Source organism: Ursus americanus, chromosome 15, assembly GCF_024610735.1.
Source record: "Ursus americanus isolate L20-20 chromosome 15, mUrsAme1.1.p, whole genome shotgun sequence".
Classification (NCBI taxonomy): Eukaryota; Metazoa; Chordata; class Mammalia; order Carnivora; family Ursidae; genus Ursus; species Ursus americanus.
The window spans coordinates 24,714,225-24,727,721 of record NC_142141.1 but is presented as its reverse complement, the minus strand read 5'-3'; the positions used below and the strand labels follow the sequence as shown (position 1 = coordinate 24,727,721).

At 45.8% G+C, this 13,497-nt stretch overlaps 1 protein-coding gene across 1 annotated transcript in view; it reads right to left on the bottom strand.

Annotated features, from left to right (window-relative positions):
- PDE6A (phosphodiesterase 6A) overlaps positions 1–13,497 on the bottom strand; it is a 71,699-nt gene that overhangs the window by 16,449 nt on the left and 41,753 nt on the right. The window contains exons 11-18 of the mRNA XM_045815328.2: positions 12,850–12,993; positions 10,937–11,002; positions 10,572–10,718; positions 9,588–9,695; positions 7,889–7,998; positions 889–976; positions 598–698; positions 82–189 (exon numbers count right to left, since the gene is read on the bottom strand). Of these exons, the coding sequence (XP_045671284.1) occupies positions 82–189; positions 598–698; positions 889–976; positions 7,889–7,998; positions 9,588–9,695; positions 10,572–10,718; positions 10,937–11,002; positions 12,850–12,993 (872 nt within the window). The remainder of the gene's footprint in view (positions 1–81; positions 190–597; positions 699–888; positions 977–7,888; positions 7,999–9,587; positions 9,696–10,571; positions 10,719–10,936; positions 11,003–12,849; positions 12,994–13,497) is intronic.

Below are 13,497 nucleotides of genomic sequence, written 5' to 3'. Positions count from 1 at the left end.
CGGGAAGGCCTGTCAGCGCAGCATCTCGCCTCAGGGACCCCGGGCTTAGGAAAATCAGGGTTTAAGCCCCGTCTTACTCACATAACGATTTCCTTCCGTGTCTGCTCCAGCATCATGTACTGCGTCCACTCCTGCTGGGTTTCATATGTCTTAGACTGATCCACAATCTTTTGGAACATTGTCCTCTTCCTGCAAAACACACCAGTTCGTTAAAGGAGCCCGTCTTAGAATAAGGCAACCCCCTGGGCTTCTAACATTGGCTGTTTCAGGCAGAGGTTTCTGAAAACAACGTAATTAACAAAATAAGATGGGAAGAACCAAGGCCTGGGAGCGAAGACCTAGGTTCTAACCCAGACTCTGTCACCAGCGTGTTCCCGGACCTTACTTAGCCAAACTTTTTCCCTGGATTTCAGTGTCTCGTGGATACAATGGGGGTGAGAATTTCTAACTCCCGGGGTTGTAGTGAGAGTTACTGTTCCATAGCATAAGAGCTGTGCCTGGCACACAGAACAGATTAAATCAATCGGATCTATTGTATTTATTATTATAGTCACTGTAATTGTTATCCTTGTTCTTTAAATGAAAAGAAATACCAACTTGAAATACAGGGCGAGGTCTGTGGCAATGATGGCTATATCCATCATGTGGATTGCGTGCTCGTGCTGTCTGCGATTGAGGTTTTGAAAGATATTCAGGCTCTAAAGAGAAAACCACAGAAGAGATGTGAGAAGTGATGCTGGCAGGGTAGCCACACAACTACTGATGATGACCCCCGATGGTGGGAGAGGCAGCCCAGGCCGATGGGAAGAGCGCTGCCTGGCCACACTCAGGCTTCTTCTGATATGGGGGCTCCCCGCAGGCAATACAGAGGGCCCCCACTCATCCTACCTCATCTCTTAGCAACGTCTTGCCGAACTCCAGGTGGTGTCTTTCCAAGATGGAGGACCCATGGAGCTTGGCCAGTGGGTTCTGGGATCTGAATGGGAGACACACACACAAAATCAGCGTGGAAAGGCCAAGATGGAGGTTAAAGATATCATCCAGTCCTGCCCCCCCTCCTAATTCTGCAGGCAGAGAGGCTGACGGCCAGCATTGAGAAGGAGCTTGTCACACTGTGAGATGGTGGGAAAGAAGGCTTGACGTCAGGTCTCCTGACTTTCAGGCTTTAGCTTTCTCCACAGCTGATTCTGAGCCTCTCTGGGCTCATGGACTCCTTAGAGAGGCTGTTGAATAGTGTGTGCCCCAAAGGCACGCACACATACAATGCCACAGGCAATTTTAGAAATTTCTCGGTTCCCTGTAGTCATCCATGGACATTGGCCCTGGACCCTACTTTAAAGATCACAAGCCCTTGATGTAATACTTGAGTCTCAAGAGAAGCTACTGAATTCCCACAAGTGGTATGTTTATTCATGTCTTTATTCAATAAATATTTGTTGAGCACTTACTGTGTGCCAAGCACTGAGCTCAGTACTTAGCTTCCCATTAGGTAAAGTGTAAACACGACCTCTAGCCTCAGAGCGGCATGTTCTAGGGCTTGTTTATGACTTATAGGCTGTAGGCCCTGGGCAGAGCCTCAGTTTCCTCCTCCATACTACGAGTATAACACTAGTCCCTGCTCTACCCAGCCTACGAGGTGGTCATAAAGGTCCACCAAGACCACGGTGCAAGGACCATGTTTCAGAGGCTGTCTGGAATACAAGCTCTGTGAGGACAGGGACTGTGTCTGGTCTGCTACCATGGTCCCTCCTCTGCCTAGCACAGGGCCGACCACACTTGCACGAGGAGCATTACACATAGAAGGTGAATGAGTCAGAAGGCAGGCTGAAAAATCAAGAAGCCCACAACCCGGGCGCCTGGGTGGCGCAGTCATTGAGCGCCTGCCTTCGGCTTAGGGCGTGATCCCAGCGTTCTGGAAAGGAGTCCCTCATCGGGCTCCTCCGCTGGGAGCCTGCTTCTTCCTCTCCCACTCCCCTGCTTCTGTTCCCTCTCTCGCTGGTTGGCTGCCACATAAATAAATAAAATCTTTAAAGAAGAAGCCCACATCCCTAAGATCCCTATAAAACAAGGGGCACGGCCTGGGACCCAGTCAATAATTTGGGCTCTGGAAACCCCGCAACCTCTCTTCATCAGAATGACAAGAAGGAGAAGCCCCCCCCAGCAAAGAAAAGACAGCGAGACTGTGGCCTCTGCCACAGAAATAATGGATATGGATGTAACCAAATTATCAGAAATGGAATTCAGAGTAACGATGGTCAAAATGATGAGTAGAATTGAAAAAAGTATTAACGAAAAGGTTACTGAGAATATAGAATCCCTAAGGACAGAAATGAGAGCGAATCTGACAGAAATTAAAAATTCTATGAGCCAAATGCAGGCAAAACTAGAGGCTCTGACAGCCAGGGTCACAGAAGCAGAGGAACGGGTTAGTGAATTGGAGGATGGGTTAATAGAGGAAAAAATGAAAATAGAAGATGGTCTTAAAAAAATCCACGCCCACGAATGTAGGTTACGGGAGATTACTGACTCAATGAAACGATCCAATGTTAGAATCATCGGCATCCCCGAGGGGGTGGAGAAAAACAGAGGTCTAGAAGAGATATTTGAACAAATTGTAGCTGAAAACTTCCCTAATCTAGCAAGGGAAACAAACATTCGTGTCCAAGAGGCAGAGAGGACCCCTCCCAAGCTCAACCACGACAAACCTACGCCACGTCACGTCATAGTGCATTTCGCAAATATTAGATGCAAGGATACAGTATTGAAAGCGGCCAGGGCAAAGAAATTTCTCACGTACCAAGGCAAAAGCATCAGAATTACGTCAGACCTGTCTACACAGACCTGGAATGAGAGAAAGGGTTGGGGGAGCATATTTAAAGCTCTTTCAGAGAAAAACATGCAGCCAAGGATCCTTTATCCAGCAAGACTGTCATTCAGAATTGATGGAGAAATAAAGACATTTCAGAATCGCCAGTCACTAACCAATTTTGTAACTACGAAACCAGCCCTACAGGAGATATTACGGGGGGTTCTATAAAAGTAAAAAGGCCCCAAGAGTGATACAAAACAGAAAGTCACAGCCAATACAAAAAAAGACTTTACTGGCAACATGGCAACATTAAAATCATATCTATCAGTAATCAGTCTTAATGTAAATGGTTTGAACCATCCCATAAAACGCCACAGGGTTGCAGATTGGATAAAAAGAAATGACCCATCCATTTGCTGTCTACAAGAGACTCATTTCAAACCCAAAGATGCATTCAGACTGAGAGTAAGGGGATGGAGTACCATCTTTCACGCAAATGGTCCTCAAAAGAAAGCTGGGGTAGCAATTCTCATATCAGATAAATTGGATTTTAAACTACAGACTATAGTTAGAGACGCAGAAGGGCACTATATTATTCTTAAGGGAAGTATTCAACAAGTGGATATGACAATTATAAATATATATGCCCCCAACAGGGGAGCAGCAAGATACACAAGCCAACTCTTATCCAGAATAAAGAGACATATAAATGAAAATACATTAATAGTAGGGGACCTCAACACTCCACTATCAGAAATAGACAGAACACCCTGGCAAAAACTAAGCAAAGAATCAAAGGCTTTGAATGCCATACTCGACGAGTTGGACCTCATAGATATATATAGAACACTACACCCCAGAACCAAAGAATACTCATTCTATTCTAATGCCCATGGAACATTCTCAAGAATAGACCATGTTCTGGGACACAAAACAGGTCTCAACCGATACCAAAAGATTGAAATTATCCCCTGCATATTCTCAGACCACAACGCTCTGAAATTGGAACTCAACCACAAGGAAAAATTTGGAAGAAACTCAAACACTTGGAGACTAAGAACCATCCTGCTCAGGAATGACTCGATAAACCAGGAAATCAAAAATCAAATTAAACAATTTATGGAGACCAATGAGAATGAAAATACAACAGTCCAAAACCTATGGGATACTGCAAAGGCAGTCCTAAGGGGGAAATACATAGCCATCCAAGCCACACTCAAAAGAATAGAAAAATCTAAAATGCAGTTTTTATATTCTCACCTCAAGAAGCTGGAACAGCAACAGAGGGACAGGCCTAATCCACGCACGAGGAAGCAGTTGACCAAAATTAGAGCTGAAATCAATCAAGCAGAAACCAGAAGTACAGTAGAGCAGATCAACAGGACTAGAAGCTGGTTCTTTGAGAGAATCAATAAAATTGACAGACCACTGGCAAGACTTATCCAAAAGAAAAGAGAAAGGACCCAGATTATTAAAATTATGAATGAAAAAGGAGAGGTCACGACGAGCACCATTGAAATTGGAAGGATTATTAGAAATTTTTATCAACAGCTATATGCCAATAAACTAAGCAATCTGGAAGAGATGGAATCCTTCCTGGAAACCTATAAACTACCAAGATTGAAACCGGAAGAAATTGATTCCTTAAACAGGCCAATTAATTATGAAGAAATTGAGTCAGTGATAAACAACCTTCCAAATAACAAAACTCCAGGCCCGGATGGTTTTCCTGGGGAATTCTACCAAACATTCAAAGAAGAAATAATACCTATTCTCCTAAAGCTATTTCAAAAAATAGAAACAGAAGGAAAGCTACCAAACTCATTCTATGAGGCCAATATTACCTTGATCCCCAAACCAGGCAAAGACCCCCTCAAAAAGGAGAATTACAGACCGATTTCCCTAATGAATATGGACGCCAAAATCCTCAACAAGATACTTGCTAATAGAATCCAACAGTACATTAAAAGGATTATCCATCACGATCAAGTGGGATTCATACCTGGGATGCAAGCGTGGTTCAATATTCGCAAATCAATCAGCGTGATACATCATATCAACAAGAAAAGACTCAGGAACCATATGATCCTCTCAATCGATGCTGAAAAAGCATTTGACAAAATACAGCATCCTTTCCTGATTAAAACCCTTCAGAGTGTAGGAATAGAAGGTACATTTCTCAATCTCATAAAAGCCATCTATGAAAAGCCTACTGCAAATATTATTCTCAATGGAGAAAAGCTGGAAGCCTTTCCCTTAAGATCAGGAACTCGACAAGGATGCCCACTCTCGCCACTATTATTCAACATAGTACTAGAAGTCCTTGCAACAGCAATCAGACGACAAAAAGGGATCAAAGGTATTCAAATTGGCAAAGAAGAAGTCAAAATGTCTCTCTTTGCAGATGACATGATACTCTATATGGAAAACCCAAAAGAAGCCACTCCCAAATTATTAGAAGTTATAGAGCAATTCAGTAACGTGGCAGGATACAAAATAAATGCTCAGAAATCAGTTGCATTTCTATACACGAATAACGAGACCGAAGAAAGAGAAATTAGGGAATCCATCTCATTTACAATAGCACCAAAAACCATACGTTACCTTGGAATTAACTTAACCAGAGACGTAAAGGACCTATATTCTAGAAACTATAAATCACTCTTGAAAGACATTGAGGAAGACATAAAAAGATGGAAAGATATTCCATGCTCATGGATCGGAAGAATTAACATAGTTAAAATGTCCATGCTACCCAGAGCAATCTACACTTTCAATGCTATCCCGATCAAAATACCAAGGACATTTTTCAAAGAACTGGAACAAACAGTCCTTAAATTTGTATGGAAACAGAAAAGGCCCCGAATCTCCAAGGAACTGTTGAAAAGGAAAAACAAAGCTGGGGGCATCACAATGCCGGATTTCGAGCTGTACTACAAAGCTGTGATCACAAAGACAGCATGGTACTGGCACAAAAACAGACACATAGACCAATGGAACAGAATAGAGAGCCCAGAAATGGACTCTCGGCTCTTTGGGCAACTAATATTTGATAAAGCAGGAAAAAACATCCGGTGGGAAAAAGACAGTCTCTTCAATAAATGGTGCTGGGAAAATTGGACAGCTACATGCAAAAGAATGAAACTTGACCACTATCTCACACCATACACAAAAATAAACTCCAAATGGATGAAAGACCTCAATGTGAGACAGGAATCTATCAAAATTCTAGAGGAGAACATAGGCAACAACCTCTACGACATCGGCCAAAGCAACCTTTTTCATGACACATCCCCAAAGGCAAGAGAAACAAAAGATAAAATGAATTTATGGGACTTCATCAAGATTAAAAGTTTCTGCACAGCCAAGGAAACAGTCAGAAAAACTAAGAGGCAGCCCACGGAATGGGAGAATATATTTGCAAATGACACTACAGATAAAGGACTGGTATCCAAGATCTACAAAGAACTTCTCAAACTCAATACACGAGAAACAAATAAACAAATCAAAAAATGGGCAGAAGATATGAACAGACACTTTTCCAATGAAGACATACAAATGGCTAACAGACACATGAAAAAATGTTCAAAATCATTAGCCATCAAGGAAATTCAAATCAAAACCACACTGAGATACCACCTTACGCCAGTTAGAATGGCAAAAATAGACAAGGCAAGAAACAACAATTGTTGGAGAGGATGTGGAGAAAGGGGATCCCTCCTACATTGTTGGTGGGAATGCAAGTTGGTACAGCCACTCTGGAAAACAGTGTGGAGGTCCCTTAAAAAGTTAAAAATTGAGCTACCCTATGATCCAGCCATTGCACTACTGGGTATTTACCCCAAAGATACAGATGTAGTGAAGAGAAGGGCCATATGCACCCCAATGTTCATAGCAGCAATGTCCACAATAGCTAAATCGTGGAAGGAGCCGAGATGCCCTTCAACAGATGACTGGATTAAGAAGTTGTGGTCCATATATACAATGGAATATTACTCAGCTATCAGAAAGAACGAGTTCTCAACATTTGCTACAACATGGACGGCACTGGAGGAGATAATGCTAAGTGAAATAAGTCAAGCAGAGAAAGACAACTATCATATGATTTCTCTCATCTATGGAACATAAGAACTAGGATGATCAGTAGGGGAAGAAAGGGATAAAGAAAGGGGGGGTAATCAGAAGGGGGAATGAAACATGAGAGACTATGGACTATGAGAAACAAACTGAGGACTTCAGAGGGGAGGGGGGTGGGGGAATGGGATAGACCGGTGATGGGTAGTAAGGAGGGCACGTATTGCATGGTGCACTGGGTGTTATACACAACTAATGAATCATCGAGCCTTACATCGGAAACCGGGGATGTACTGTATGGTGACTAACATAATATAATAAAAAATCATTAAAAAAAAAAAAAAAAAAAGAAGGTGAATGAGTGAGCCAGTGTCAGTTACTGACATTTGGCTTCAAGTCGTTCAGCAGGGAGGGAGTTTCATATATCACTGCTATAGCAAATTACCACAAACTTAATGGCTGAAAACAGTAAAGATTTATTATCTTATGGCTCTGGAGTTCAGAGTCTAAAATGGGTCTGCAGAGCTGCTTTCCTTTTGGAGACTCTAGGGGACAACCCGTTCCCTTGCTTCCTAGCTTCTAGAGGCCACCGATCTTCTTTGGCTTGTGGCCCATCCTTCTTCTTCAAACCCAACAGTATAGTAACCTCTCTCCTCTCTGACCTCTTGCCTACCTCTTAGAAGGACCCTTCTACCTACATGGGGCCCACTTGGATAACCTAGGATAATCCCTATATTTCAAGATCTTTAATCACATCTTCAAAGTCCCTTTTGAATGTAAGGCAACATATTCCCAGGCTCCAGGTATGGCGGCATGGACATATTTGGGGGTCATTATTCTGTCTGTCACTAGAGTTTTCCCAGACCTACGGGGCAGGAGGAAGTAGGACGCTGTGGACAGTGGGACTTCCCCTGGGCCAGTGAATCTGCCTGAGAGCCTTTCAGATCTGGGTAACGAATCCTGGGAGCAGGAGGTAGAGAGGGGGGACAGTGAGGGCCAACTCACTTCATCTGGTAAAGGTTGTTGGTGCCTCTGTGGTCAATGTCATGGCAGAAGGCAGCGGTGACCATGGCCAAGGCCTCTAGGTCCGTGAAGTATCGCTTCAGCTTTCCGGTCTGAAAGAGCAATCAGAGGTGCCACTCCTTTCTTGCAGGGGTTGTAAGCAGAGCAGATGTGAGGGGGAGGGCTGGAGTTTGGAAGCACGGGTCTGACCTTGGCTCTATCCCTGGCACAATAGTATAACCAGATGTTTGCCTGAGACTAGGGGGATTTCAAGGATATGGGACTTTCCGTACTAGAACTGGGACAGTCCCAGGAAAACGGGGATGGCTGGTCACCCTAGTCCTGAGCGACCTTAACTGGTTCAGTCTCCCAAACTGCACACTGGAGGTAGAGGGCATTGGACTGGATGATGGTTGATAAACTGTAGCGGTCAGGTTTTAGGATCTGGAGGGCTTTGGAACATGCCTAGACCGGCAAAGCAAACCCTCCACTGGTTTAAGCACAGCCCAGAAGAATCTTTCCCTGAGCCTCCTTTAAATACTTCTTGTTTATGCTGGATGTTGGAGAACAGGTTTGGGAAGAGCTCTGGGGAGGCGATGCTGACTCTGTGACTCAAAGAAATAAATCAAGTCTCAATGGTGTCACTGTCATCTTCTGTGGTGGCATGGCCCGGACTCCTGCCTTGAGGCCCTAGTGCCCATCCCGCCCCACCATTCCAGCCATGAGGGAAGAAATGAGGAGGAGCGGGCTGGACGAGCTCAGAGATTTGCATCATAATTTACATGAAATACGAATCTCTGAACCCTGTGAGCCGAAAAGACTGACACAAATGCACATAGGTAGGTCCGTCCAAGGACACTGGCAGTGTTTGTAACAGCGAAAGATGGACAACGACGCCTGTGTCTGACAGTAGGGGGCTGGGCAAAGTGTATTCGAACAATACAGAGTCCTCTGCGGCCATAACACGGTATCATAAATAAGCCTCAGACACAGCATGCTGAGTGACAGAAGTCAGACACGGAAGGGCTAATGCTGTCTGAGACTACTTACGTGAGGTGCTGAGGGTGGACAAATTCATAGGGACAGAAAGGGGAAAGTGGTCACCAGAGCTGGAGAGAGGGGAATGGGGACAGACTTTCTATTTGGGAAGATGAAAAAAGTTCTAGAATCAGGTAGTAGTGATGGTGACCCAATACGGTGAACGTACTTAATACCCCTGTCTGAACTGTGCACCTAGAAACAGTTAAAACGGTAAGTCTTCTGTGGTGCATATGTTACCACAAGAAAAAAGTAAATATATGAAGAATGTGATTGATATCATTCTTCAAATGAAGAAAGCATGTTATAGGGTATTATTATTCAGTTGGTTATACACAAAACACACTCTGCATCTGTGTGTCTGTGCGTGTGTGTGTAAAAATATGTCTCGATGCTTCTAGAAGAGGGTTTGGAAGGAGTCGGGCCATGGTTCTCTCTACATAACCTCACTGGGGCTGGGGGCAGCCTGCGGCTCTCCTTCACGTTTTGTTTTACACAATTCCGTCTGCTCGGAATTCACGTGTGCTAAGCATGTACTCCTCTTGCATCGTTTGTTTTTTTTTTTTAAAGCACCAAAGACAGAGCAAAGCAGCTGCTTCCGGGTGGAGGTGCAGAGGTCGCCCGGTGTGGCCGGAGCCCCAGCCGCCGCGGTCCCCCGCCGTACCACCAGCAGGGAGAACATGGTCTGCCCCACGTTGAAGCCGTGCCGCCAGTTGTGGTAGGTGATCCTGCGGTAGCCCTTGCTCAGCGAGTACATGAACCGCACCAGCGCCTGCGAACACGGGCACGGGAGTGAGGCCTGTGGCCCTGCGTCCTAAGGGAGGTCGCACCCCCCCCCCCCCCGCCCCACGGGCGGAGCGGGCGAGCAACAGGTGCCTGCACGCCGGGAGAGTACTTTGCAAGCGGCTAAATACTAGCAAAATGGACGGTGTTAGGAACCCAGGTGCTTGTGAGTCCCTCGGCTTATTCCACGAATGGCGTTTCATCAGGGTTTCCCAAACTCTGCCCCGGACAGGTACCAGGGAGGAAAACAAAAGGGGTCTCTAAATCAGTGGTTCTCCAACATAAGTGTCCATCAGAATCACCCAGAGGGCTTGTTAAAACACACACACTTTCTGATTCATTAGAGCTGGGAGAATGCGTGTGTGTGTGTGTGTGTGTGTGTGCACAAGGAAGACTGTGCTTCTGGTACATTCGCAGGTAGTGCTGATGTGCTTTGGGGCAGCACTTTGAGAATGGCTGCTTTAATCAAACAAGTCTGGGAAATTCTGAGCTTAACCCCCACCCCTCCCCCAGGTCCCTCCCCACCCCTAGATTCACAGCACACTGTAAGGAATCCTGCAGGGGGAAAGTCCTGTTTACACTGACGTCACCCACATTTCCCACCCGTGTTTCATGACTGGTTTCCATTTATGCCTTTGGAACTCAGCGCCTCACAGGCCTCCTTGAGAAGCCAATGCGGTCAGAACACCACAGTTCAGAGGAACTGTGTGTCTCTTTTCTGATAAATAACTCATCTGTGCAACATGACTAATGCTTTATATCCTCCAAGCTGAGGGTGCACTGTTTATAGATTGAGTTTAAAAAAAAAAAAAAGCAAGCTAGCAAGAAGAGAAAAGGAAATGGAAGAGGTTTATTTTGACCTTACCTCCTGAGGAATGTGAAATTTATCCACCACTTTGAGCTCATAGTACATCTGTATCCCACATTTCACCAGCTCCAGTTCCGTGAGGGGCAGGTCGCTAAAGTGGAACTTATTGATTTCATATTTCTCTGCATCTGGCAGCTCTCCTTGCTGTGTAAGGAGGGGAGTCCGGTGGTTGGAGCACATGAAGCGTTGGTGGGTCTCTCCCCGGCAGCCCCCCGCCCTGTCCCCATCCCAGGTCTGCCCCGAGGATCAGAGCAGGGCGGCAAGGGGCATACTTTGCAGAGCCAGCCCCCCCCACCCCCACCCCGACCTCCCCACCCCGCGCATGCTCAGGGCGCACCCTGCGCGCGTTCTGCCCCGCGCACCAGGATCTCAGCGAGTTCCTCTTCCTCGCATTCCCACGGCTCCTTCCCGTACACCTCTCTGGTTTTCTGCCACGGCCCAAGATAGCAGAGAGAAAAAAAAATCGGTTACTACATCTGAGGTCTAACTATGCCTCCAATTTTCCATTTCCGTTCTCCTCCTTCCTCCAAAGTGCTTTCAGCGGGGCCCACCAACTCAGAGAGGCTGCCCTTCACCATTCGTTGATGGGCAAATTCAAAGTCCTGGGCTTTGGACGGTGGGGACCTGCCTGCAAGTTCGAGCTCTGCCACTTACTAGCAGAGCTACTTAACGCCTTCGATTCTCCATTTCCTCACCTGTAAAATGGGGGTAATAAAAATACTTAACTGGTGAATTAAGATAAGATTTATGCCAAGTCATTTTGAAAAAACATGTGTACAGCTAGATGAAATAATGCACGTAAGTCCCCTAGTGCAGTGCTTGGTGCATAGTAAATGCTAGAATTAAATAACGTTGCTGATAGTCTTATTGTTATTATTACTGACGGGAGTCAGAAGGTCTTGCTCATGGTCCTAGCTCTTCCTCTCACCTACTGTGTGACTTGGGGCACGTTTCTTCCTTCTCTGGGCCTATTGCACCACGCATGTGCCAGACGAGGGGGGACCTGGACCCAGTTACTTGCTTCTGATTTCTTGACCCAGAGCATGGTCTACTCACTTCTCACCGGTTCCCTGAGGCTATGCTTCCAAAGGGCCCACTTACCCATCATTTGGCTCAAATCACGGAGACAAGCAAACCGTGAGTCAATTCATCCAAACTAGATGATTTCTCCTTTGAATTTATCAGTGATTGGGATGACATGATCAAATTTGTTGTGATACCTTCCCAGCTTAAGAGATCACTTCTGAAAACATTGGCCTGTATTGTTGCAACTTGTGAGGTCTATAAGCAAGGTCTTGGGAGCTCAGCTGGGCATCCTATCCAATGCCACTTGGCTAACTCAATTGACTTCTAAGATCATGACCTCTTTGAGAACAAAATCCCAGAAATGATGAGTCACTAATCGCCACCTATCTTTCACAGCAACCTTATCCAGTTTTCCACCCCAGGTAGGACTCTCCTCTATAGCATCCCTGATAAATGATCATCCAGCCTCTACTTGGATACCTCTCTTGACAGAGTGCTCACTACCTCATGAGGCAGCCCATTCATAAAAGTAGTAGAGAATTTGCTCATTATCCTGATAAAGGTTAAATGAGACCTATTTAATGAGCTGGGTGATTAGGGGACAAGGTACGTCCCCCTTCTGGATCTCAGTTTCTTCATATCTACAATGGGGTTAGAAACCCTTACCCTGCTTACCTTAGTGCACTGTTGTGAGTATCAAACAATATCCTAAGTGTGAAACTGTCTTATAAACTGTAAAGTGATGAAACTATGTGAGGACTCCCTACTAACATCGAACTCCTTCTGCCATACTTCTTTGCTCACCAAACTCCTCTCTGATCTGATTGGGTTTCTAAGTGAGCTGACCCCATGGAGGGAGTCTCTGAGAAACTGACCATTGTCCATTGGGCTGTCAGAGACAGCTTCCTCTCAGAGTAGGTGCTGTGGTTGGGTGACTGTCTCTACTACCAAGTCAGCCCTCAGCACAGTGAAAAACGGAGTTTCTAGAGCTGTTAAGCCAAGATCTGGCCCCAGGACCGAGATGGCATGCAAGGGACAGCTGTCGCCAAGCCACACAGATCAGCCATTACGTATGAGTCACTGGTACTTGTGGACCCATCCATCCAGCCGTTGAATGTGAGGGGCCCGGGGCATCCCTGTGCAAGGCCAGCCCAGCCGTCTCTGCCTTCATGGAGCTGGAATACTGCTCTGGCCACATCCCAGGGTGTCATTTCTGCTAGAGAAGAAACGATAAAAGAACTTAACCCACCAGGATTTTCTGGATTTCTTCGTTGTCACACTTCACATGGTATTTTACCATGTCCTGGAAAATATCCTTCCTGTTTTCAAGTCTGTTCATTGACTCATAGGTGTCAGGGTTTAAGACGGACCAGCCCAGGAATTGAGCCAAAGACTGAAAGGGAAGAAAGGCAGAATCAGAGGCAGAACATCCAGGCTTGATCCTGCCTCTGCAACTTAGGGCAAGACTCTGGCATCCCATTTCCTCAGCTGTGAGATGGCTTTGGTCAGCTGGGTGCTGCCCTCCTCGAAGAGCTGGTGTGAGGGTGCAGATCAAACATGGGATGGAGATGCCCTTTAAAATACAGCTCCAACACACGTAAGCATCGTTCTTGTGTGTAATAACTTCACCCGAGTGTGTTGTACCATGTGGGGACAGGAAGCCTATGGAAACTCTGTCCTTTCTGCTCATTTTTGCCATGATCCTAAAAATGATAAAAGGTAAAGTGTATTAATTAAAATTTGTTTTAAAGGGAACGTGGATTTCTCTGAGAGCACATGGTAGCGCACAAGTGCGAGCAAAGAGAGTGGACGCTGAGGCTGAGTCAGGGCAGTGTCAACAAGGTGAGCTCCCCACCCCTCCGCAAATGAGGGCCCCTCCACCCCCCGCACGCTGGCA